Source organism: Procambarus clarkii, chromosome 5 (assembly GCF_040958095.1).
Source record: "Procambarus clarkii isolate CNS0578487 chromosome 5, FALCON_Pclarkii_2.0, whole genome shotgun sequence".
NCBI classification, from domain to species: Eukaryota; Metazoa; Arthropoda; class Malacostraca; order Decapoda; family Cambaridae; genus Procambarus; species Procambarus clarkii.
In genome coordinates, this window is record NC_091154.1 from 3,788,748 (window position 1) to 3,814,839 (window position 26,092).

Sequence of the window (26,092 nt, forward strand, 5' to 3'; positions counted from 1 at the left end):
AAGCATTAGCCGTGATTTCAGCAGCGACGACACTGTTGCGATACAGCGCTTTGAAAGTTTATACTTATTTCACTGTCCTGACATTAATTCTAGAGCTACGTATTTCATTTTTGTAGCAATGTGTTCGCAATAGAATGTTCTATAAGAACATGGGTAGAATTGGTCAACAGAGCATCAAATACATTTGCGGTGAATAAAATCTTATGCCTGTTCGTACCCGTGAGCGTCGAAAGATTTTACTTTGTTCATGTTTTTCAAGTCTATACTTGTTTCACACCGTTTTTTGTTGTTGTATAGTGTTCGGAATAAAATTCCCTACACAGACATATCCCTATCAAATAAAATTCTTGGGAAGCCACACCTGTAGAGACGGCCGAAAACACCCACCTGGAACCCGCTTGGGACACTCAAACTCTCACCCGCAACACCCACAAAAGTTTCTGGCGTTTCGTGTATACTTTAGTTTTCGTGCTACAGTTGTCATTTAGGTATCAAAATATTCCTAAGAAAATAGACTACAATACTACTACAACCTAGACCAATAATGTGTACTTACCAAGGGAAAGACGATTGTAGAAAAATAAGTTGAGCATTTTCTCTCCACTCCACCTCCTTCAGGTACCGATTCTTGAAGTTGCTCAACAGATGTTCGTAGTTTGAGTGAAGCTTGTGCGGGTGGTTACTTCTTGTCCACCCAATTGTCTTAAAAAAAACTTTATTTTTTTTTCTCCCTCTCTATTTAGGCTGCGATGCTGAAACTTGGCCCAGTTGCAGCACCTTTCACATGTATCAGGATAATAAATTTTCAATGCCCTAAAACAACTTTTAATTTTCATCTAACAGACCCCTTAAACCGAGCGAGGGGAGAGATGCGATCGCTCCACGTGGTGACAAAACAATGGGCCTGTCACGTGACCCAGTAGGCCGACGTGCCATGCAGACCCCTTAAACCGAGCGAGTTTAGCGAGCGAGGGGAGAGATGCGATCGCTCCACGTGGTGACAAAACAATGGGCCTGTCACGTGACCCAGTAGGCCGACGTGCCATGCGGCCTATCCGAGAGAACGGGAATTTCATGGCGCGCAGTTTGAAACAAACCCCAAGTAAATCCGATTTATGCTGGATTTTATAAAATTATTTTAAAACGGAACGTAAATGTACGACGCGTGCACACAACCGATAGAAAAATAGCAGTCATGTATGTACGACACGTATGCATTAAAGTGCTAAAAACAGTAGTGTTTATAGTCTCCATGGTGTAGTAGTAAGACACTCGCCTGGCGTTCCTCAAGCACTTTGTCATGGGTTCGTATCGTGGCCGGGGAGGATTTACTGGGTGCAAATCCTTAACTGTAGCCTCTGTTTAACTCGACAGTAAAATGGGTACTTGGTTGTAAAGATTCTTCGTGGTGGGGATCGTATTCCAGGGACCTGCCCGAAACGCTACGCGTACTAGTGGCTCTACAAGAATGTAACAACTCTTGTATATATCTAAAACAAAAAAAAAAAAACAACAAAAAAAAAGTACAAATAAAAATTTATCAGTGGTATTTCTAACATCCCAAGTCAGTAGCATGGCATGGCCCAGGTTTAAGAGTCCCGATAGTATGTTTTGGTTCGTTCTAAACACACACTCGAGAATCCCGATTTGTCCTGCCCGGGTTTCGAATCCCAAAAGATTGGTTGGGTACATTTACTTTCATCCTAATGCATCGGTTCACCTAGCAGGGAGTACATGAGTTAGTCAGCTTCTTGTGGGATTGCATCCTTGGCGGGGTCGGTAATTCGGCCGTGCGGGGGGGGGAGGACCAAAACACACTGGCTTCCTGTTCGCCCGACACCATGAATTGTCCACTCCACCACATATGCCAATTAAGTGTATTGGTGTTAGGACAGTTAAATTATTTCTTTACATCCAAATGCCTTCTCATCTGGGAATGCAAATGGTAGAGAAGAGTGGAATTTCCTACACATAAACATTTAGCTTCCAACAGAAGTAAAGAAATGGTAAAAAAAAAAAAAATTGCACACTTGCACTTTGTAAGGGAAATGCCAAATTTACCTGGCTTTTTACCTGCCATTGGTTCTATTAGTTACTCTTGCTTGATACCCGCTTGATGGGGGTTCTGAGAGTTCTTCTACTCCCCAAGTGGGCCAGGCTTGACTTAGGAGTTTGGTCCACCAGGCTGTTGCTTGGAGCAGCCTGCAGGCCCACATACCCACCACAACCAGGTTGGTCAGGCACCCCCTTTATTTTTTTTTTTTTTTTTTTTTTTTTTTTTTCTCTTCATTCTTCAGAAAACAATAGTTTTCTCTTGAAGATTAGATTTTTCTCTTGTTCCGGCAATATTTCTTATAATAACTGGAAGGACGTTGAACAACCACAGACCTCTCATGTTTACACAGTGCTCTCTGATTGTCTATGGCGCACCTGCTCTTCACTGGTTCTATTCTGCATTTTCTTCCATATCATTCACTCCAGTATGGGTTTCATTTTACTGTGTAGATTTGGGACCTGGCCCTCCAGTATTTTCCATGTTTATTTGGTATATCTCTAGTCTCCTGTCGAGTGAGTACATTTGAAGAGCTTCGAGATAATCCCAATAATTTATGTGCTTTATCATGTCTATGTATACCGTACGTGTTCTCTGTATTCCATGTATTTCGGCAATCTCCCCTGCTCTGAAGGGGGAAGTGAGTACTGAGCAGTACTCAAGACGGGACAGCACAAACGATTTGAAAAGTACAACCATTGTGATGGGATCCCTGGATTTGGAAGGAGTAGAGTCCCTGGACTCTACTCTTAAAGCCCAGCCTGGGGTCAGGCTTCTATTGTGGTAAATAGATGTGAAATGCCATTTGGTAGGCCTGTGGGCCCACATCCATTGCCACCCCTCTGGCATGGTACAGTGCTGCCAACAGGAGTTTGTCCACTTTTCTTGAAAACCTCCCCTTTGTTCCATATACATGGGCACCACTTTCATATTAGCCATGAGATCTCTCTTTATCTCTCTCGGGGGTCTTACAATTTTTCTGCTTGGATCTTATCACAAACTTTCTTAAATGACATGGTAACTTATTTACACTATATGGATATCCAAAATATCAGTAGTGGATTTTTGCACTAACAGCTAATGGTAAAACTGGTGTTAGGGACAAATGTTTACGTGTAAATGCCACACAAACGGATGAATACCGAACACGAACAGTCTGAATGCCAACGTTTGATATGGGAGCTGTTAGAAATTCCACTGTATGTTGGAAATTTATAACTACAGTGGTACCTCGGCTTACGAATTTAATCCGTTCCTAGAGATGTCCCCAAGCGTCTGCTCACTCAGTGCTCCACTTCTCAACTCCGTCACATCTGAAGTGTGTAACTACACTCTGGCAGTTACTACAGTGTAAGGAACAGGCCAAGGGCCTTTCCAAGTGAGGGGGCATGAATGTTACTGCTCCCTGCATCTGTGGGGAGGTAGAGTTATGGCTCTGATCCCATGTACACCTCTAAAACTGTGGTTCATGTGACACAGTGGATGGTAACCACATAGCTTCAGGGTACTACAAAGGGCTCCCCAAAAAATGCAATACTGTACTCAAGTTTGAAGAATTGTCTTCAGGGACTTTACAAAATCTCCTATATATGGTTTTGTTATTCTTACACAAGCTTGTCTGTCATGACATGATCCACAGCGTCGCTGGCAAACCAGAGCCTGGCCAGTTTTCAATAAGTGTCTAGGATAATGTTTAAAAGGCTGGTTAAAACAATGCCAGTTTACTGGGGCATAAACAGATCACCTGTTAAACACCTGAGAACCAACGCTCTATATACAACTGATACTAGTATACAACCGCTACTGTAACTAGGACAAGGAGCTTCAACACTCAATTAGTCACAATGATCTTGAACTTGCACACAGCTATAAAAATCGATAACGGCTAATACTTGGGACTAGCCTGACACCAGGCTCCAACCCGGCATTGTGGTACACTAACCCAAGTAACAGGTTGGAGGTGCTGTACATAAATAAGTAGTGGGTGAGGCTTCAGTAAAATACTATAACACAATAACAAGCATCTACTATCCTCCAATACTCATCTCGACACACACCTACCACAACTGATGTATCTCGGTAGACTGCGGTAGTCGGATCCATTTACAAAAATCATTACCCATATCTATACGTGCGTAATAAAGAAACGGTATATAACGCAACCTAGCTGGGTGTCGACAAGTCTTCCTATTATCTGGGAAGTCGGATGAATAGTGACTTGCCAAGGGCCGAGCCAGTCGAGAAAGACTGCTGCCAACATGGCAAGTCACCCTCCTCACATAACGGCTCAAAAACCCAAGTAGTAACTTCCTAAGTCACACATTACTAAGTGCGTATTATAATATACAACACAAGGGATGACGACGTTTCGGTCCGTCCTGGACCATTCTCAAGTCGATAGACTTGAGAATGGTTCAGGACGGACCGAAACGTCGTCGTCCCTTCACCTTCTAAGTGTGTGGTCTGGTCAACATACTTTAGCCACGTTATTGTGACTCATCGCCTGTATAATATACAATAAGCTCCACGGGAGAATACACAGCAAACTCGAGGTACATTTGAATATAACATGGTTTATATACAATCACGTAAGGAAGTAAATTCTCCTACATTTGGTATTACTGGTTTGTGACGGCTCGCCAACGGGGTAGGGGGAAGGGGGGGGGGTTGAAGTATTACCAGCAGTTACCTGGTCGACCGGTGTTTAGGATTTATATTACCGTATATCCCTAGTCATACCTCAAGTATATCTAATTCTACATACTACTATATACGCTATTATAGTTAAGCTTCTGCTTGTGTATTAACATACGAGTACAGATATAAGAATAACAAAATGTATTTTACTATATAGTTTGAACACATCATACTAATGTATGTGGTCATAACAATGTCCTCTCCATAAATACATTTTTTAGTCATCCACTTTCCTTCAGAATGATATGCAGCCTTGAATTGTGTCGTATAAGTTTTCTGTATGCAACAGTATTGCATTGCAACCTGAAAAAAATGGGTACAGACATTTAGTAAAGTATATGGTAAATATACTTTAATTTACTTGAGAGCCAGTAGCACTGTACTCGCCTACGTGTGAGTACAGTGCTACAGGCCCTCGTACATGAAATAAAAAGGTGCATGTGTTTGTATACAGGATGTGTAAGCTGGTCAGAATTGCATTTCACCTTTTTGTAAACGCACGTTAATGACGCTATGTAAAAAAAAAAAAAGTGTTGAATGTAATGAAACTCCATTTTCTGGGTGAGACCCAGAGCTTACTAGGCTATGCTAATGTCAGACTTTGGCATCAGTCATGTGTATGGAGTTCTGTGGGCCTACCGGGGACCACGAGCCAGAACCTGGCCCCTCAGAGAGGCAAGGGGAGCAATGGCCTAAAGAAACCTCCTGTGTGGTTGGAAGCATTCTATGTCTGCCATCGACCGGGTCAGGCACCCAGAAAGGTAAGCATCCCAAAATAAGCCCCTATTCTGGTGAAAATATTGCTACCAAAAGCCGAACAAGTGGATAGAACTCCCCTAAAAGAAACGAGCATGACGTTACATGTCGCCGTCTGTGCAGCTCCCCACCTCCCCAGGGGGGAGGAAGGGGGAGCTCCAGACCCCTCGTTCCGGCTATCCATCATTCAGTTCTAAAACGATGTCAAAACACTCGAAAAACTGCCGACAGGAGGGAGGGGAGGGATGCTGGGGAGCCTCTGGGGTCTCGCCCCAAAAAATGGAGTTTCATTCAGTTCATCGCTAGTTTTCTGGGGGGAGGCCCATTGGCTCCCCGGAGCCAACTACCCACAGAGGAAAAACTTGGGGATTTAACCAGGAGGTGGCCGGTGCTCACTCCTCAACTCGAAGTAGAGACAACTGGCTGCAAGCTGCCGACCCAAAGCGACACAGGCCTGACAAGGCCCAGGGACGTTCAAGAGGCAATGAGCAGCGAGGACCCTGTTAGACTGCCAAAAGCCCCATGCCCGAATGGCAGCCCAGGACATCTTGCCAAAGACGGCAGCAAGAGCAGCGAACGAACGAACGAATGTCAGGGGCACAAGGATAGACCACAGGCTGGCTAGCCTTAACTCTGCAGATGACTTGAGAGTCCCGCACCCGCGAACAGGGAAGGAAACCAGATCTACCCAAAGCGCGTCCCCGGACACAGAAGCCGAGGCGCGCAAAGAATGGCGAAGAGTGAAGTGACGTGCAGCCAGCGCCACATGTCAAGAGGCAACAGTATGGGGCAAGATGACGGCCCCCAAGCTGCGGGAAATGCACCTTGCGACACTGGAAGACGGCAGAGTAAGGGGAGACTTGATCACAACCTACAAAATCCTCAGGGGAATCGACCGGGTAAACAAGGATAAACTATTAAACACTGGTGGTACGCGAACAAGGGGATACAGGTGGAAACTTGAGTACCCACATGAGCTACAGGGACATTAGAAAGGACTTTTTCAGTATCAGTTGTTAACGGATGGAATGCATTAGGCAGTGATGTGGTGGAGGCCGGCTCCATACAGTTTCAAATGTAGATATGACAGAGCCCAATAGGCTCGGGAATTTGTACACCAGTTGATTGACAGTTGAGAGGCGGGACTAAAGAGCCAAAACTCAACCCCCGCAAGCACAAATAGGCGAGTACAAGAAGAGTACAAGACCACGCCAACAAATGCAGCTACCATAGGAAGGGACAGAAGGAAAAGGAAGGACCGCCAAAAACCCCGCACTGGCGCCAAGAAGAAGCACTCTGGTAGGGCACCATCAACAATGTCACCTGACCACCGACAGGAAGGTGAGACTAGAGGCAGGACCGAACCAGCCCTGCCAAGGGTCAATCGAGCCCAGGAAGAGGTGGAGCTGCAGGAAGATTTCGGGTGCGACCACGGAGCCAGCAGAGCCGGACACCCAAGTCGGCAAAAGGGATGAAACTTATGCCGTACAGAAAACATACCAACGCCAGCGAGCCTGCCAGGAGATCGGAGACAAGTCGCAATGCGAGACTTGAGAAAGGACGCAGACCGTGAAAAAACCAGACTTCTGCCAGACGTGGGTTGCCAGAAGTCGCGAGGTGAAGAAACCACGAAGGTGACTAGAAAATTAGACAAAATAGCGTTGTTGTTAACGACTGAATCCCATGAGAGTACAGAGGGCAGCCGCCGACCATAGTCGAGAAGAGCAGGAAGGAGCGAAAAGAAACAGCACAGCCTTCCATTTGGGCTACAAAGAGCCCAACCAAGCTACAAGGATCCCAATCTGGCAACCCAGTGCAGTGCAGGACAGTGCACAGAGAGAAGACATTAATGAACGAACAGGACCGAAAACCAAGAAGCGTGGAGGACCAAAAAGTCCCAGAAAGGACAGGAAGACGAGACGGTCCAATAATTCGTGAAGCAAAACTTTCCCGATCCTCCTAGAACATAGTGTTCACACCAACTGAAATGGGGCAGCCCTGGTGCTTCCGGGAGCAAATAACCTAGCGCGTTGCCACCACCGAAACTTAACTTGCAACTCCCGCGCTGCCTGCACCCACATAGTCAGCATAAGACTGGGTAATCAAGCCACAAGCAACAAAACTCGCAGGGCTCAGGATCAAAGGTGCCACCGACCCCACAGGCAGCAGACGGAGCCAAAAAGTGAGTTACCTTGAGACAAAGGGACAGCAACCCTCGAACTCGCACAAAGCGAGGGGGTACTCCGGGGTCACATCCATCGGACCCGCGCGCCCCCAGGGGATTCCCAGGGTCTTGAGCGTTTAACGGAATTCATGCCCAGGTAATCCCAGGCAGGGTACTGCTAACTGGCACCCAAGTCTACCAAACAACCTTCTAAGAACTGAACCCCCGGGACGTGTACACTCACGGGGACCTAGCAGGGGGGAAGGGGGGGGGCCACCGGAAGAAGAGTACACAGAGGGCAAGAACCAAGGCAGATCCCCCCCACCAGGCAGACAAAAAAAAAAAAAGAAAACCCCGCAAGAGGACAATGCATCCAGGCGGAACAGAGCTGGCAGCTATGATTGGTGAAAACAAGCTGCGCAGTACCCTGTGTCCCTACCAGTGCAAACTGCCCCTTACTCTAAGGCGGACAAGGGAGACAGAACACCCTAGCACTCAAAGGGCGGCCGAAAACCAAGTAGTAAACGGCCTAGCAGCGGCAGAACCCAAAGAACTTGTGGACTGTGGCCGCAAGGGCGGTACTTACAGGGCACCTAGGAAAGGAAACCCTAGGCGCATGCAGCCAGAGTACTAGGAACATCGCTCCCGGCTCATGCACCACCTAGAAGAGTCACCACACACTAGGTATAGTGCTGAAACGACTGGAGCCAGAACACATGACCTCAGCCTTAGAACTGAAGGGTGGATAGCTGGCACAAGGGGTCTGGGGCTCCCCCTCCCGGGGAGGGGGGAGCTGCGCAGACAGCGGTGCGACGACGTGTGATGTCATGAAAATTTGCTCGTCTCTTTTAGGGGAGTTCTATTTACTTGTTCAGCTCTTGGTAGCAATATTTTCACCAGAAAAGGGGTTTTGGGATGCTTACCTTTTTGGGTGCCTGACCCAGTCGATGGCAATCATAGAATGCTTCCAACAAAACCTAGGCCAAAATCTATAGGCCATTGCATCCCATGCCTGGGGCTTCCTGGTTTAACCTTGACGCCAAGCGGACGTTTGGACACCACCTCCACCTGGGAGCCGCCGGATCACGTCCTGTTTTCGCGTTTTGGCTTTGCTACTGCCGTTTGGCATCCCTCTTAAACGGTCCGATTGTAAGACGCCTGGCGTGCACATCGCCTTGGGTCATGGGATTGTTGATTTTTTTTTGCGTGTTCTGGCTGGTTCTCCCGGCGGTGTGACGGTGTTCGGGAGCTGGCAGGTCTTAGTGGGTTTCTGGTGTGCCCTCAGCCGTGGTGGGCGGCCGGCTTCTGCTCTGCCAGAGGACACTGGATGACTTTGCGTTTTAGTTGGGGGCCAAGTTTTGGTTTTGCTACCTGGTGTTCTCTGTGTGGGGCGGGGGGCCGGTGCTTGTCACCCTGAGGGACTCTTGGGACTCCCCAATCATCTGCCTGACTGTGCGTTTATTTGCCGTTTGGTATATTAGTTTCTAGTGATTGGTGTCGCTCGTTTCGCGTTTCGGCTTGGCATTTCACCTTTTCCTGGCTTCGCGATTCACCCTTAACGGGTACGCCGGGGCGCATCCGATCCCACGATCGTCATCGCCCCTAAATCAACTCCTCCTCCCCATGCCTCTTTGAGGGGGCCAGGTTCTGGCTCGTGGTACCCGGTAGACCCACCGAACTCCATACACACGACTGATGCCAAAGTCTGACATTAGCATATCAGCCTAGTAAGCTCTGGGAAGCTGAAGGCCCCCCCCCCTTCGAAAATTATTTAAATCCTTTATTATATGCTATTGTGATAGTAATAGACATGATTTCAGTTGACATGGGGATAAAAAGGGTATACTGTACTTTGCTTATACAACTGTGTTAAAGCTCTGGAATATAACCTTAAAGCAAGGACCTAGAACTGGCCTTGGAAGTCTAGAGTAACATAGTTACTGTTGGCAACTTCTACATGTTACTAGGCCATCGGTCTCTTTGTGTAAGCTTAGGTGGCAGTATTTCTTGAATGTTGACTTTTAACTTGTGTGGTAATATTTGTTCCCTCTCATTATATAAATGAAACTACCAGGGGGGGGGGGGGAGCCTATGGGCATATACCAAGCAAATCATGTTAGCATTAAAAGTAAGGTTCACTACTAAAGTTCCAGGGACGCAGTCTTGGGAGGGGGGGGGGCATTGCTAGACAAGCCTTTAGTCATTAAAACATTGTAATCTTTTCCCATCAGTTCAGAGTTTGCTTCCCTACAGGGGTGCAGTGCCAATTGTATAGGTGCTGGAGCTCTAGTGGGGCCTGAAAAGCCTGTTGTTTCTTATCCTGTTTCTATACATGTCATATGATTAAGTATTGCGAGTTTGTACTCGCTAATTATCATTTCTTTTTCATAATTTAAAAATATGATTTAAGTTACACTTAGTGCTCATAAAATACAAGGTGAGACGTTTCACAATAGTTTCCACAAAGGGTCAGGTGTAAGATGTTTTCAGATATGTGAAGCCACTCTTGTACTGGTGTCAACTACCGAGCTGTGGTACCTCGGCCGCAATATGGCATATGGCTCAGAATTCCACTGAACTAGAAGAGGCTCGTGTAGCTTAACCAACACAAGTGTCCGATACATGATTTATGAGAATTCTTGTTATCAGGTTCATGCGACTGTCTCTTCTCTACACAGGCAGTACTAATAGAAATAACTTGGCAAACAGCTCGGTAATGGGTGTAAATCTTGGGCAATGCTGCATCAGTGATCCTGCACGTAGTCTCTAGAGCAGGCATGTCAAACTGAGGGTCATATGGACACACATTTGTTATCGGGGCCACATACGACAACTAATTGAAGTAATTTAATACATGTTGTAAAAAATTTATTAATATACCAAATAACATTATCCTTCATGTGGGCCGCGAGTGCGCTTTGCAAAAAGCCACATGTTTGACATGCCTGCTCTAAAGGCATTTAGTGCAGAATAAGAAAAGCTTAAACATCGTGGAGAAAATATTGCGGGGGCTTTGTAATTGGGTGGTATTTCATAAGGCCAGTATTATTTTTTCCAGGACACATTTAACTTAAAAGGGGGCATTAGATTGTTTACTCAAGGTTCAATGTCAACCCATATTTTTTTGTCTAGTTGTATATGAAAAGGGCTGCAATTGTCCCAAGTTTCAGTACTGCTGCGTAAATAGAAAGGGAGTTTTTTTTTTTTTTCTTTTAACGACTTTTACACATTTTAAAGTCTAAATATACACACATTTCAGATATAATCATTGACACTTTTCTGACACATTAGCATATAATAAAGGATTGGTAGCAAGAGATTTTCCAAAACATCTTTAGTTTTCCTAATACAAATAGTCAAAGTTCCACCAAAAAATTATGCAAATATGTCATGTTTATTGCTATTATAAAATCAATAAATGAAGTTAGAGAAAAACTCTTACTACCAAACTTAGAAACTTGCACTCTACATATACGGTGTACGTTTCGTGTACTGTATATTGAATAAAAATGAAGTGTTATTTCAACATTTTGTTACTTGAAAATAAATAAGAAAATAATAATCTAAGGTGCTAAAATCTGTGGCTGAGGTTGACATCAACCAGTTTTCTCTAAAATTGGCACCTTTACAGATAGGCTTGTGCAGTCTGGTATAAAAGTTTCATGCAAATCGTTCGATAAAAAAAAAACATTGAAAAAAAAATAACTTAAGTTTTTTTTCTACTCAAACTAATTATATTTTTTAATATATGGTATTGTGATAGCAAAGAGTCGTAGATATGATGTCAGTTGACACTTTTGTTTGATAATCATTTTTGAGCATTTTGGTATAATTTTGACACTTGAATCAAGTATTTTTATTATCCCTTCATATTTATGCTGCTACGATGCTGAAACTTTTACCACATGAAACACTTCATGTACAACTAGTCAAAAAAGTTTGATTGAAATCGAATGAGTTTTCATTTATTGCATATTTTGGGCAAATTGGGATCTAATGGCCCCTTTTTAAGTGGTTTATACATACTTTGAGAGCCTTTCATAGATGTAGTCATGAATATACCAACCCTTCCCGCTCAGGTAGTACCTATTGTGACAATAGTCAGTAGTCAAAATTTGTACGTTCTTAGCTTTTAGATGGTAGTATATTGACTAGTATGGAATTCTTTTTCAAATTGGTGAAGCCAAAACCCACTTGAATATTCCTAGGCCTAGTATAGCGCGTACATGCACATGTACGAGGCCTAACACATGTAATTACACTTAGGTAATTACATGTTAGGCCTCGGATATCGTGAATTAAGCCTAGGGTAGTTAGGATAGGTTAGTTTTGTGTCAAAGCAACACAAGTAAAAAGTAGTCTTCCTGTTTGTCCAACTCAATAGTAAAGATTTCTACATTTTAATTGCGTTGTACGTCGGTATATAACTATATATTAACTTGGTACAGTACATAGTAATATGTACCATGTAACTGTTCTGTGGTCCTCATCATTGCTATAAGTACTACCAAAACAGGATGGGCTTGAACAGTGCTGGAAATTGCTCACAAGACTAGTAAGACACTAGTTGATAATTAAGAATTTTTCTTGTTGCTTATGGTAATTCCTCCAAACTTAAATATTTCAATTGCCTCTTGTGCTAAATAATATGCCAAATGCAAAATTTAACAAGTTGTCTTCAGATGCAAAGCATTCATGGCATCGCACAATTTTTCAAGAGCATCTTCATTAGCTACATTTTCAACACGTAAAGCAGCATTGTGAGCTTTCCATAATTTATGGTAAAAAAAAAAAAATTAATTCATTTCTACAGTCCAAATGCCTTTTAGTGCCCTAATATCCACCAGACAAGGGTTAAGTAAAAAGTCTGATCAACACATGTTCTACAACCATACAAACTCAAGAAGGGTATGTGAGCAACCTGTTTGTTCTCTTAGAAATGTCGCTTTTGGCCGTTTGCCCGTATGGCCAAAAGTGGACGTAATTTGAAAAAAAACAGTAAGTTATGGGTCCTCTGGTAGGTTAGGTGGGCAGGAAATAGTTTCAAATTTGTATGAAAAATGTTAATTGAAAGTTTCCTCTCCTAACCTTTCTGAGTAAGCCAGACGACTCACAGAAAACGGGACAGTACGTCACTTTTGTGAGTATTTTATTTCAAATTACGTCCACTTTTGGCCATACAGGCAAACGGCCAAAAGCGACATTTCTAAGAGAACAAACAGGTTGCTCACATACCCTCCTTGAGTTTATACGAGCATACGAGCAAAAAGTAACATTATTTTTAAGAGGACAAGTTGGTGAGAGAGCGCGTCTAGTCTCGTGGTTCTCTGCTTGTTGTTCCCCTCCTGCTGGTCGGTTGCTTCACTTCTGCTCCTCTGCCATTTTCCCTCAACTTGGCAGTGTTGTAGGGGGTACTGAAGTCACTACAGTACTCGCCACCCACGACCCCCCCCCCCCCCCCCTTCCCTCTCAAGACGAGATGCCAGAGAGTCCAGGAATCGGGCAGGTCGGTGTACTGTGCGTCCTGTGAGACCCTCCATGTTGACGTCGCCATCGCTGTTGTTCATACATTCATCCACAGGCGCTGGAAGGCTCCGCTCTGGAGATGGTACCGGTAGATGAAAGAAATCGGTAGGTACATCTTCAGGAAGGTCTGCTACTGGTGGGGATTCGGCTTGTTGGCATGAGTACCAAACTTCCACACGAGAAACAGCTGGGATCACCACTGCTGGTGTGGCGTCAATGTGCTGCTTTCACCCGATCAATCGTGACAACCACTTCAGCACCCCGACGGTCGATGGTTGTGGTTTTCAAAGTCCTCGACATAACCCGGAAAGGTCTCTCATATGGCTGCCGTCACAATTGTCAACCCTCGGAAACACGTGGCTAACAGAGCGATTTGGGGTATGTAGGTAGGGCGTGTAGATGGGTGAAGGGGGGGGGCGGCATAGGACAAATCTGCAACATCGCCCTCCAAAGTCGCTCCACAAAGGCAGACTTGTCCATCGGCTCATGGTATGGTGTTGGAGTGATCAGATCGACAGGAAGTGGGAGATTGGAACCATATACAGTACAAGGTCAGCCGCTGAGAACCCACTGTCCTCTAGTTGCTGAATGGATGCCAGAGTACCAAAGGAAGGTTGTTGATACATGATGTCGGGTTTGGTTTTGTCCTTAGAGCCACCTTCAGTTGGCGATGAAACTGTTCAACCATCCCGTTAGCCTGAGGATGGTAGGCTGGAGTTTGGATTGTGTGATACCAAGAACCCTCAAAGCGTGATTAAAATTGTCGACCCAGGTCTGTGACAGTCGTTGCAGGGGCTCCAAAATGGGAGACCCACCCATGAAGGAAAGCCCGAACTACTGACTGCTGTCATTTCCTCCATGGGAACTGCCTCAGGCCATCTGGAAAAGTGGTAAACTACAGTGAGTAGGTACAAGCATCCCCCAGGAATGAGGAAATGGACCAACGATATCCACATGCACTACTTTAAATCTGGCCGATGGTAATGGAAAGTTCTGAAGAGGCAGTCTGTGTGTTAATGTATTTTTTATTGCCAATGCTGGAGGTAGTTCCAACCACAACTTTGAACATCAGTGTTAATGCCTGGCCATACTGTCAGTTTGGTCAGGAAGGTGTAGTGTAGTTCGGATGCCTTGGTGAACCAAGGAATGGAGAGTCGTGAAGATCCTCTGCCGATAAGTATTTGGCATATACAGTACAGTATATAGCTGTAGGATGCCAATGAGAGATGTCACACGTGATTAGTATCCTCGGAATTAGGCATAGGTACATAGACGAAGCCGAAGTGCTGAGGAAGGGGTGCACAATTGTAGGAGTTCCAGGTCCTGTTGCTGGGCTCTAGCAATTTCTGCGTAGTTGTGGGTCGTCTCCAAAGTGCACACAAGCCAGGTCGAGAGGGGGCATCGGCAACAACATTCTCAGTCCCCTTCACATGCCTGATGTCAGTCGTGAGCTGGGATATATAGCTCAAATTTTGAGTAACTTGCTGGCCCCACTTGCAGTGGGAGCAGGTCGGCCGAGCGGACAGCACACTGGACTTGTGATCCTGTGGTCCCAGGTTCGATCCCGGGCGCCGGTGAAAAGCAATAGTCAGTTTCTTTCACCCTATGCCTCTGTAACCTAGCAGTAAAATAGGTACCTGGGTGTTAGTCAGCTGTCACGGGCTGCTTCCTGGGGGTGGAGGCCTGGTCGAGGACCGGGTCCGCGGGGACACTAAAAAGCCCCGAAATCATCTCAAGATAACCTCAAGAGGAGTGGGAATCTTCCTTTTGCTGCCAGGGCAGCAGCCAGCGGTTTATGGTTGGTGAGGATGTGGAAGTCACGTCCCTCGAGAAAATGCCTGAAGTGTTGAATGGCGGCATACGTCCATGTAAAGCAACAGGTCAGCAAAATCACGTGTGACTACACTATCGCCGTAGGTAGGTACGACAGAACCGTTGGCAGCAACCATGTCATGGTGTGGAGGGCAAGGTGGCTTGTGCACTGGAGGGAGAACAAACTGAAGCATCCATGTCAACCAGGTAACAGCGTCGAGAGGTACAATTGACCTCCATATAAAAGCGAATCGGCCAAGGTAGTGGAGTTGCTGGCCGTTAAGTCTCCGCCGGAGCCATTTCCCGAATAAGCACACTGCTGGCGGCAGTTCTGGGCTCTAGCCCCAAACATGCGATGTTGGTAGTAGTAGTAGTCTGGGTTGGAGTCAACTGTCAAGGATGGGCTGCGGGACTTGGCCTGGGAATGTTGGCGGCTCTGAATAGCACCGAGGTGTTGGCTGTTCATTTGGGTCATCGCTGTCAAGTGGTCAGAGGCAAGGGTATTTCCTGACCAGGGTGAGTTGCCTGGTGCACTATGGATTTGGTCTGCAATTTTCGCCAGGCTATGGTGACACGTCGTCGCTCTGGGCAATGCATAGCATGCGACTGTGTAAGGGCAAGCGTTGTAGGAACAGAACCCGGAGCAGGTCATAGTCACATGCTCCACTCGCCGGTTGTAGCAAGAGCTGCAATAGCTACTGGTGAGGAGCAGGTCACGCTGGCGGCAGTTCGTACATATACACACACATCACAAACGTGTTCATACATATATATACACATCACAAACAATAAACATATACGTTTCCTCCTTTACACAAGTAGTATGGTATCAGACGTACACACTGTTAAATGTAGTGGCTTTGATTATGTACATGTCCATGTCCTCGCCGTACTTGCACTACAGGAGGTTTTGTTCTCTTGCAGGTGTACCAGATGTGGCCATGGGAGACCGATCGAGCGACAAGCTGCAGAACGCCATATATTATGCTATAGATGGAGACCAAGTGAGATGGCAAACTTTTACTTTAATATAAAATGCTGAGGGTTTAAATTTCTATAACTGATGCTATAGTTTGTTGGCCTTCAAAGTTCTTATTGTAATTTTATGGCACGTTTTGCCGGTGTATTTCGGCTCTAATGGCAAACTACATTGACTAAAATAAATTACATTTTACATTGAATTAAATATTAAGAAATTTGTTTAAAAATGTAACTGGATTTCATAACTGGGCTATTATGTTTTGTAGGTTAAGAATGGTTTAATTCTGGAAAAGGGAAATATCAGCTTGTGCAACCAAAGTTGTGTACAATATTTTCTGTAGCATGGTTTCCCCCGAGTAATTTTCTCTAATTACTCAGGTGGACATCTTGGAGTTGCTGACGCAGCAGGGTGAAGACCATTGGCTTCCATGGCAACAAAAACGACCATTATTGCACATTGCCTGTGAACGGGGCGCTTGGAACTGTGTGAAGTACCTGGTTCTGGAGAGGTAAGCCTCCAGAGAATTGACTTCTGGTATTGTCTAGTGTTTATTGACTGATAATTAAAAAGTGATTAAAGATGATCACTTGACTTAAAAAAAAAAAGTTAGTGGAGAACCAATTGTGTGCGCGCCTACTGCCATGTTATCGCAGGATTGATTTAACACTTTCGCGCGCGGTCGCGCCGCAAACTTTGACGTCATGCTCCCGGCGGTGTGGGCGAGCGTGTGGCAACACAGAAATGTGTGTACTCGTTTGTTTTCTCACCTTAATTCTCGTGCTACGTCGTTCGTTTTGGTATCGTTGTGTTAGCAATAGAATTTCCTACAGGTGTATATGCATATAATGTCCAAAACCCGGCGTGACTCCCCACAGCAAAGCCTAAAGTTACCCGTGAACGAGCACCAATTTGTACACTGCAGCCTAATGTGTATACTCGTTCAGTTTGATAACATCAATTTTCATCTTACGTATTTCATTTTGGTATCAAATTGTTCGCAATATAAAGGCGTGTATTGTAAAACTAGTCCCATAATAATAGAGCAATACGTAACTGGAATTTTAACATTTTAAATTTGGATGCTCATCATAAAATTGGTATCTTTCCAGTGTTCTGACATAAATTTTCGTGTTACATCTTTCATTTTGGTATCAAATTGTTCACAATCAAAAGGCGCGCATTTTAAAAAGTCCCATAATAATACAGAGCACCATTTGGTTTCCGAACCCCTTGGGGACGATACCCGTCGGTTATCGTGTAAGTTCGTAAACAAGAATGGAGGAAAATGGAGAGATAATTTTTTTTTAATTTAACAAAAAAATTCCAAAGGGAAAAAATCGACAGATTCATAGCATAAATGCAACAAATGAAATAAAGTTCATTGTGTAATTGCGTTCACTCACCCCCACCCTTCCCTCCCTCACTGCTTCTATCTCTCACTGCATCTCCTGCCTCTCTGCCTGCCTGCCTCTTCCCCTCACTGCCTCTTCCCCTCAATGCCTCACTGCCTCTCCCCCCTCACTGCCTCTCCCCCCTCACTGCCTCTCCCCCCTCACTGCCTCTCCCCCCTCACTGCCTCTCCCCCTCACTGCCTCTCCCCCTCACTGCCTCTCCCCCCTCACTGCCTCTCCCCCCTCAATGCCTCTCTCCCCTCAATGCCTCTCCCCCCTCAATGCCTCTCCCCCCCTCAATGCCTCTCCCCCTCTATGCCTCTCCCCCTCAATGCCTGCCATCCCTCCCTCACTGCCTTCCTCGTAACATGAGAACAGCAGGCTATGGAGGAGGGGAGCTACTAACAGGGTCGGGAAGTACTAACGGGGTCGAGGCTATGTAGAGGCGGACATGTCTGTCAGCGCCTGCTCACAGATGCCAACTGTGCATAATTCATAAATAAAACTATATTTGTTTAATTAATAAATAGGAAATCATATAACATGTTAATGATTAATAATGTATATTAATATATGAAAATTAACATTTTGGCATAAATATTTTACAACTAAGATTAAAATTTGTAATTCAATATGGGCGATAAGTTTGGCAACCATCGCCTGGTCAGCAAATCCTTCCTTACTGCCTCCCTCACCAATCCACCAACAGGGGGGGGGGAGAATTAGTGAGAGAGGAGAAATAGTGGGAGAGGGGGAGAATTAGTGAGAAAGGGAGGGAGGGGAAGGTAGGGAGAGATGCTAGGAGGAAAGTAGCGAGGGAGAATTAGGGAGGGAGGGAAAGGCAGGCTGCATGCCTCTCTGCCTGCCTGTTCCTGCCTGCCTGCCTCTCTGCCTGCCTTTCCCTCCCTCCCTAATTCTTCCATCCCCCCCCTCACTACTTCCTTCCTGCCTACCTTCCCCTCCCTTTCTCACTTATTCTCCCCCTCTCTCTCATACTGCCTCCCACCTAAGCTCCCATCCATCCACCCACCAGTCAGCAATCATTGATGCAATGCGTGCATTTGGAGCCGACATGGTGCACAGATGTTTCTTGATTGTGCAAATATGTAAAACAAAATCACAGAATGAACTCTCCAGCCTCATGACAAATCAAAATAACAGGAATAATAGGCCGTGAATCTGTGAAATCACCGGGTAGAAGACACTCTAGAGTAGTGGCGCCCAACACGGGCAGTGGGCAAACTGGACCATCTCCCACCCATCACCACGGGCCGGCACGACGCTTGGCGGACCGCTTCCTACCCGAACTTTGTTCGTGTAGCATGACTCCCCAACCCCAATCGGGAAACTGGAAGTTTCGGATAACTAAAGTTCGGAAACCAAGTGGTGCTCTGTAGCACAATAAATAGAATTTTAACAAATTTTAAAATTTTGCCCAAAAAGTATTTATAATCTTTCAGGTGTTCTGACATTGTTTCATGTTACATCTTTCATTTTGATATCGAATTGTGTGCAATTTAAAGGTGCTCATTTTGAAACTATCCCAAAGTCGATTGGATAAAAATTTAGTTTTATACAAATATTTTATTGGTTGCAAATGATGTCACGATAGAACTCGGCAGAAAAATTGGTAATGCATTGTCATGAGACAGGGAAAGTGTTAATTTCACATATGGGTTTGGTTAGTTACTTGCAATGCTGTACTGTAGTCCAAAATTTTTAATGGCTCTGAATTTGCTACAGTGTGGTAAAAAAAAAAAACGAGCACAAATGCAGTTTTCAAAACTGGTAAATAGCTATATGGGTCCAAATTTCCACAAATAAGGTCTTGAGGCTATGGTGTTGCCATTTCTCCATTTTTTAGTAGTTTTTGGCTTGATAAAAAGCCTGCCATTAGCAATACAATTGTGGGAGTTACTGAAGTTGTCGAGCACCATTGCTCCACCTGCCTTTATTACACCTGCCATGTGTGTAGGAGAGCCTACTGGCTCTCCTACACACGCTCTTGCCCTAATGCTAATTTGCTCGCTTCTCTTTGCGACAACTTAAGTCGGTGAAGTTGCTTGTTAATTTAAGACTTCTTGCCTTCTGTTCAGAGATTCATGTTGAGAAACTTCCTAGTAGACTAAGCAATAATTGTTCTTCTACCTGGCAAGGTTGACGTGCACACAATGGCTGGTTCTTGCTCTTCATTAATGTCCTAAAATTTGTCATTCCTAGTTGTAATAAATTATCCTGTAGGTGAATAACAAGTGGGCCTAGGTTTTGCCGAGATTAGTTTATTTTATATTAGTAGGGCATGGCATTTCATTTAACTTGGCAGAGTTTTTGACAGATCGGACGAGATCAACCAGTGCTACGATGAGTACTACCCTATTCATCAGGCTGCTCTCCATGACCTCAAATTCCTTGATCTGCTCATCCAGTGCGGCGCAGAAACCACCGTGCGCACATACACGCAGCAGATGACCGTTCTCCATGTAGTTTTCCTCCTGGGTAAAAAGAGTGCAGAAGACACGTTGGAGACTGTGAAATTGCTCCTACAGCACGGCCTCAAAGAGCACATAAACACTGCAGACTCTCTCGGGAATACACCACTACACGCTCTTATAGTGAGGTAAGTACTGTAGTAGTGTGCATCTGTATTAAAGGTTCACTTGGTCATGGACGCTATTCGTCTTCCACTACTTCCTCCTCCCTCATCCCTTTACCTTCTGCTTGCTTTGTTTCCCATTTAGTTTACAGGTCTAAAGTTGCTCTTGGCGGCAACTCTCTAGTTCTCAAGTCGCAAACAAGCATTTTTCGACAGATAGGAAACATGGCTTTTGGTCCACCATTAACTGAATGTGTGTACTGCTACATTTTGTGTTTTCCCCTTATTAATCCCTGGACTATGCACCTGTTTTTGGCAAAAATTTTATGGTGCAGTTGTTAAGGATATATTTTTGTTGTTTTTATGAAGGTTCAGCTAATGTTAATGCCAAATGTTTCCAAACTCAATCATTTTCATTCACATCACAAAGATCGATGGAAACATTTAAAAAAAAAAAACTTAAATATGGCCTAATTTAAAAAAAAAAATTGCAACCCTCAGAGTGCCATAACTCCTAAACTGCACAAAGCATCGAATGATGTGACATTGAGCTCAGTTTTTTTAATTTTCTGTAACTTTCAAATGTGTTTTGCATAATCTACTAGGCAAATACTCCAGCTTTGTCTAAATGATACCAGTGTAACTTAAAAAACAAGAAAATAAAACATAATCATAAAATTGAATATTGAAAACTTCATGTTTTGAAATCGGCTGCAAAAATAAAAAATATATTGTTCATTTGGTGTTTACTGTTATGCTTTCAGAATAACGTATGATCTTTTTCATATATTTTAGAATATAGGTTTTCAGTATTGTTTACTGTAAAAAAAAAAAAAACTTGTCAATATTGCATTTGAAATATGTGCAAATTTAACAAATTATAACTCCAAATGTTGAGTTTGTGGAAAATAAATTCTATAGGGATTGCAGAACAGACAGCTGTTCAACATTTTTAAGCCATGTTTACATAATTTGAATATTTTTCAAATTATGCCCCCTTATGCTGAGCAGTGTAAGGGTTTAGGTGCTTTGCGGAGTGCAGCGGATAAAGCCACTTGAAGATCGCACTTTGGGGGACTCGGTGCACAATTGATCAACCATTTATCAACTTTCCTCACTAAATCTCTCTTGTGCATAATCTACATGGTAAATGCTCCGTTTTGTAATAGATCAACGTCATAATGTGATCAGAAAATAAAATAAAATTTCAAAAATGAGTATCTTATATAAAATGTCACCAATTTTATTCATTATGGGCTCGGAACGGCATGTAACGTTCATTTTCTACTGTATAAAATTTAGAGTATAGCTTACTGGTGAAAAAAAAAAAAAGGCCTTCAAAATACATGTGTGAAATTTAGACACAAAATGTGTAACTCAGAGTTATGGGTTTATGAATAAACGATAAATAGAAACCTTAGAACTACAAAATTTGCACATACTGTGTGTAAAAATGGTGATAATTGCTCAAAACTGAATTTTTAGTTAAATTTCAAAGTTGAAAATCCTGTTCATACAGAAAAAGGAAGGTAAGCTTATCAACAATAAAGTTGAATTTATCTTGTAAGTTTTAATAAATATTGCATGGCATTTCTACTAGAATGTGAGTTGTTGGTCAGTGTTTTGAAATAAAGAAAATACCCCCCCCCCCACAAACAAACACACAAACAAATATAGGGATAATTATAAGGATTTAGGGGATGTATGTGAAGACTTTGAGGATAAAGCCCTAATCTGGTCCATAATCAAAATGACCTTCTCAAGCTCATCGTGACGATTTTGGGGCTTAGCGTCCCCGCAGCCTGGTCCTCGACCAGGTTTTTTTTTTTTTTATACACAACCCCAGGAAGCAGCCCATAGCAGCTGTCTATCTCCCAGGTACCTCTTTACTGCTAGGTAACAGGGACATCAGGGTGAAATAAACATTTTGCCCATTTGTCTCCACCTCCACTGGGGCTTGAACTCGGAACCTTAGGACTATGAATCGGAAACAGTCTACTTGGCTGTTAGGCAACCTAAAGGTTAGGTCAGACGACCTACACAAAGAAAATAATTTGTAATCTTTGAAAAAATCAGTCCAACAAAATTCAGTCAAAAGTCCTGCCAGCTATGACAAATCTGTTTACTAATTTCATTCTAGCTTCACATTGACTGGTATGCATTCTCCATGATGTAGAAGTTACAATAAAATCAGATGACAAACAATCAAAGAAAGAAAACAAAAAATACAAATTTCAACCCCCCCCCCCCCCACCCCCCCCCCCCCCCCCCCCCCCCCTAAAAATGGATATTGGTGAAAGTAACGAATTACAACATCAGGCATTGTTTATATAACCAAATACAGCATAACATATTCATTCTGTGTTGTGTATTACTCAGCAATGCTATAAAGGCACCAGTTGCATATCCACTTTGTGGACACTTCTTACTACTACTACTACTACTACTACTACTACTACTACTCTTTGTGCGTCGGACAGGTGCATGAATCTCTCTATTACTGCATTATTCCTCGGTTCCCGTTAGTAGCTGTTCATGTCAACAAAATGTTCTTTTAAAAAAGTCAAATTCATTTCTGAAAATATTGGATGAAACTTTCACACCGCTAAAGCAAACAAGTTTCTATAAAAGTTCTATTTTTCTATATAGAAATTATAGAAATTTTTCTATAAAAATTTCTATTTCATATTTGGATGAATATTTCTGAGCACCTGGCCCCCTTAAGTATATGATGTAATGCTTATAAAAGTTGCTGTGTGCAGTTAGCATTTTTTTTCTAGTGTAACAAAGTTGTCACGTCTATTACTTTGCCGTGTGCCTGTACCGTATTCACTGTAAATATGAGACTCAAACTATTCATACTGACCCTGCTACACAATTATTTTGAATAACATGGTAAACTACTAATGCTAGATAATTAAAAATAGGTTGCAAAATAAACCAGTGTCTCTTTTTTTTAACTGTAATGCATGTGGTTAGGGATGCTTCACGAATATTTATAGGCCGTGGTAGAGTGGTGGCGGCACATTCTTCTTGAAGTGATTGGGTCTGGGCGAGATTCGTGGCCAGGGAGGCTTGACTAGGTGCTAAGCTTTAACCATTTCACCGTTCACGGAGCAATAATTGCCAAGGTTGGCGAGTAGTGTTCCAGGGAAAACTAGGATGGTAACGCTTGCTGCAGGCTATGGGACGGAGACAGCTCTCGGCCTTCTAACACTAGCATGGTAAAGCTTGCTGCAGGCTATGGGACGGAGACAGCTCTTGGCCTTCTAACACTAGCATGGTAAAGCTTGCTGCAGGCTATGGGACGGAGACAGCTCTCGGCCTTCTAACGGGAGTTGGAAGTTGTCTGCTGATGTATCCACTTATGTAAAGTGTACTCGAATGTATTAAAAATGTATTGAAATGTTTGTCAATTTGTTGTTGTAAAAGTATATCTTGGATATTGCACCTTGAGGCATTGTAAATTTAAAGTAATGTCAAATACAGTACTTGCACTGTTCTAGTGTTCAGTTACTAACCTGGTTTGGTTAATGACCATCCTTGTTTACCCTGAAAATGGCAGAACTCAGGGACTGACAGGTCTAGAGTGAATCCAGACCTGCAGACAAAAAAGGAGGTAGATAAGGAGGGAGACATTGCATGAGGAAAGGCTAAGACTTAAGATATTGTAGACTTTAAAGATACTTTTGATAACTAAAACTGATGTAGAATCTTGGAGAATATAAAATATCTCTTGTTCTTTAACAAGAACAAGAGATTCACTTGTTTTGTTAGTGAAGTTTTGCAAGGGTGCATAAAGTGTTGCCAAGGCAGAGTTTAGTTTTGCTTGTCGGTTTTGAAGTGGACTGCCCTTGCAGTCACAGGGAAAAAAGAACGTGGCAAGTCAGTTAGGCAAGCAAGCTACCCTTGGCATGCATATTAAAGTACTTTATTAAACACTTTTAATAAAGTGAGACTTTTCAAATTCTCAGTTTCTTGGCTACTTGCCTCCTTTGTGTTCTAATAGCGCACACCTCAAAATTTGCTGTGTGCTTGTATACCGTAATGGAAATATTTGTATAAATCCCAAAATGTAATTGTGGCATTGTTTCTGATCTTGTAGATATGCATTGGAGGAAGCTAGATATGGGTATGACCACGACCCACCTCCCTGGAATAAGTGGGACATGCTTCACATAGTTCGCTATCTACTTCAAAATGGGGCATCGCCAAGCATAAATCAACAGGGTAATTCGGCCCTGGCTTGCGTCTTGCGCCATGTTCGAGACTGGGAGTTTCGTTACGAGCTCCTGGACATGCTGCTGCACTACGGTGGGAACCCCAATTTGGTGGGCAGGGATGGATCGGTGTCGTTAATGGTGTGCCTCGTGCCGCTCATCAATAAGGATCCTCTGCACCACTTCACACACACCATGAAGGCGAGTAAATGGATGGAGATTGGTAGCAACAGGGGGAGGTAAGAGCAACTCTTCAAGGGGGGGTTGTAGTTGTAAGAGCAACTACTGTCAATTACAGTAGTGTATCTAGCAGGCCTCTTGTACATAATTTTATATATATATATAACCACTTGAAGTGTCAAATGGATGTGTTACTAGAAATATTTTTCTTGCAGGTGTTCTACTTAAATTGTGTGAGAATATTGTGCAAGCATGGTGCTAACCCGAACTGCTCGTCACGCTCCAACTTGACACCTCTGCACGTGCTCATGTTCACCGCCAGCGAGAACATCTCCCTCTCCCGTGAAGAGGAGAAAGCCGGAGCCTTCACGTTCATCCGGCAGTTGCTGGTAATTCTTTTGCAGCACGGCCTTGACCCCAATGTTAGGTAGGTAGTAAAGTTTTGGCTGGCTTGGTTACCTGAACCCGAGCCCCTCTCCCTTGGTTGCCTGAACCCGAGCCCCTCTCCCTTGGTTGCCTGAACCCGAGCCCCTCTCCCTTGGTTGCCTGAACCCGAGCCCCTCTCCCTTGGTTGCCTGAACCCGAGCCCCTCTCCCTTGGTTGCCTGAACCCGAGCCCCTCTCCCTTGGTTGCCTGAACCCGAGCCCCTCTCCCTTGGTTGCCTGAACCCGAGCCCCTCTCCCTTGGTTGCCTGAACCCGAGCCCCTCTCCCTTGGTTGCCTGAACCCGAGCCCCTCTCCCTTGGTTGCCTGAACCCGAGCCCCTCTCCCTTGGTTGCCTGAACCCGAGCCCTTCTCCCGGTATGCGAGTGTCTACTCCCCGAGCCCAGCCTGAGGCCAGGCTCGACTAGTTATTTTAGAGATCTTGTTGCTCAAATTGCAGCTGTGTAAACTTTTTCCTTTTTGCTCTTTGCTTCCAAGTTTAATGGAGGTGTGTAATCTAGTGTTTGATTCTCACTCTTGTAACTGTCATTTTGGTTCTTCCTATGTAGCTAATGATTGTTGGGTGTACTTTAGCAGATTTAATGCAGTTTCTCACAAATTGGAAATGCTGAGAGAATAGGTTATGTATAGTGCTAAAGCCAACTATTTGACAGCAGTAGAAGAGGAAACTTGGTGTGAAATCTGGCTGAAAAGATGTTAATGTGAGGTAAACTTAATTGTGCTGACATATTTTAGTTTCAGTGGTCCATTTCTTGGATGAACAAATTAATCTGCCCCCCCCCCCCCCCCCTACTGCAGATTGTATAGTGAATTCCCACAGGTTGCCTGGAAATTAGTTTCCTGAAGCTCGTATGGTAATGAATGTAAAATTTATATTTTTTTCAATCTATAATTAGCTTTCGGTTGCATAACTTGCCAGGCCTGACGGTCGAGTGAACAACAGGGATTCGTAGTTCTGAGGTTCCGGGTTCAATCCCCAGTGGAGGCGGAAACAAATGGGCAGTGCCTTTCACTGTGTTGCTCCTGTTCACCTAGCAGTAAATAGGTACCTGTGAGTTACAGCCCATAAATATGGGCTGAGAGGAGTTTGCCCATAAATATGACCCGTCAGCCGTCTACCAGTAGTTGGCCGCATCAGTGAAGGTGTTTACACAACGGCGATGATGGCAGGTTGTTCCTCGGTCTACTAGTCTCTAATTTCATTTGAGCAATTGCTAGTTTCATAACAGCTATGCACATGATGATTCTGGGGTTGATCAGATTAGCTGCTGATCT

At 44.0% G+C, this 26,092-nt stretch overlaps 1 protein-coding gene across 2 annotated transcripts in view; it reads left to right on the top strand.

Moving 5' to 3' along the window:
- LOC123765167 (ankyrin-3) overlaps window positions 1-26,092 on the top strand; it is a 134,603-nt gene that overhangs the window by 100,703 nt on the left and 7,808 nt on the right. The window contains exons 5-9 of one of the 2 annotated variants that reach the window (XM_045753655.2): window positions 15,933-16,012; window positions 16,368-16,498; window positions 19,717-19,998; window positions 24,080-24,395; window positions 24,590-24,801. In XM_045753655.2, the coding sequence (XP_045609611.2) occupies window positions 15,933-16,012; window positions 16,368-16,498; window positions 19,717-19,998; window positions 24,080-24,395; window positions 24,590-24,801 (1,021 nt within the window). Of the gene's footprint in view, window positions 1-15,932; window positions 16,013-16,367; window positions 16,499-19,704; window positions 19,999-24,079; window positions 24,396-24,589; window positions 24,802-26,092 lie in introns of both variants that reach the window. The other variant, XM_045753647.2, reaches the window with a different exon arrangement.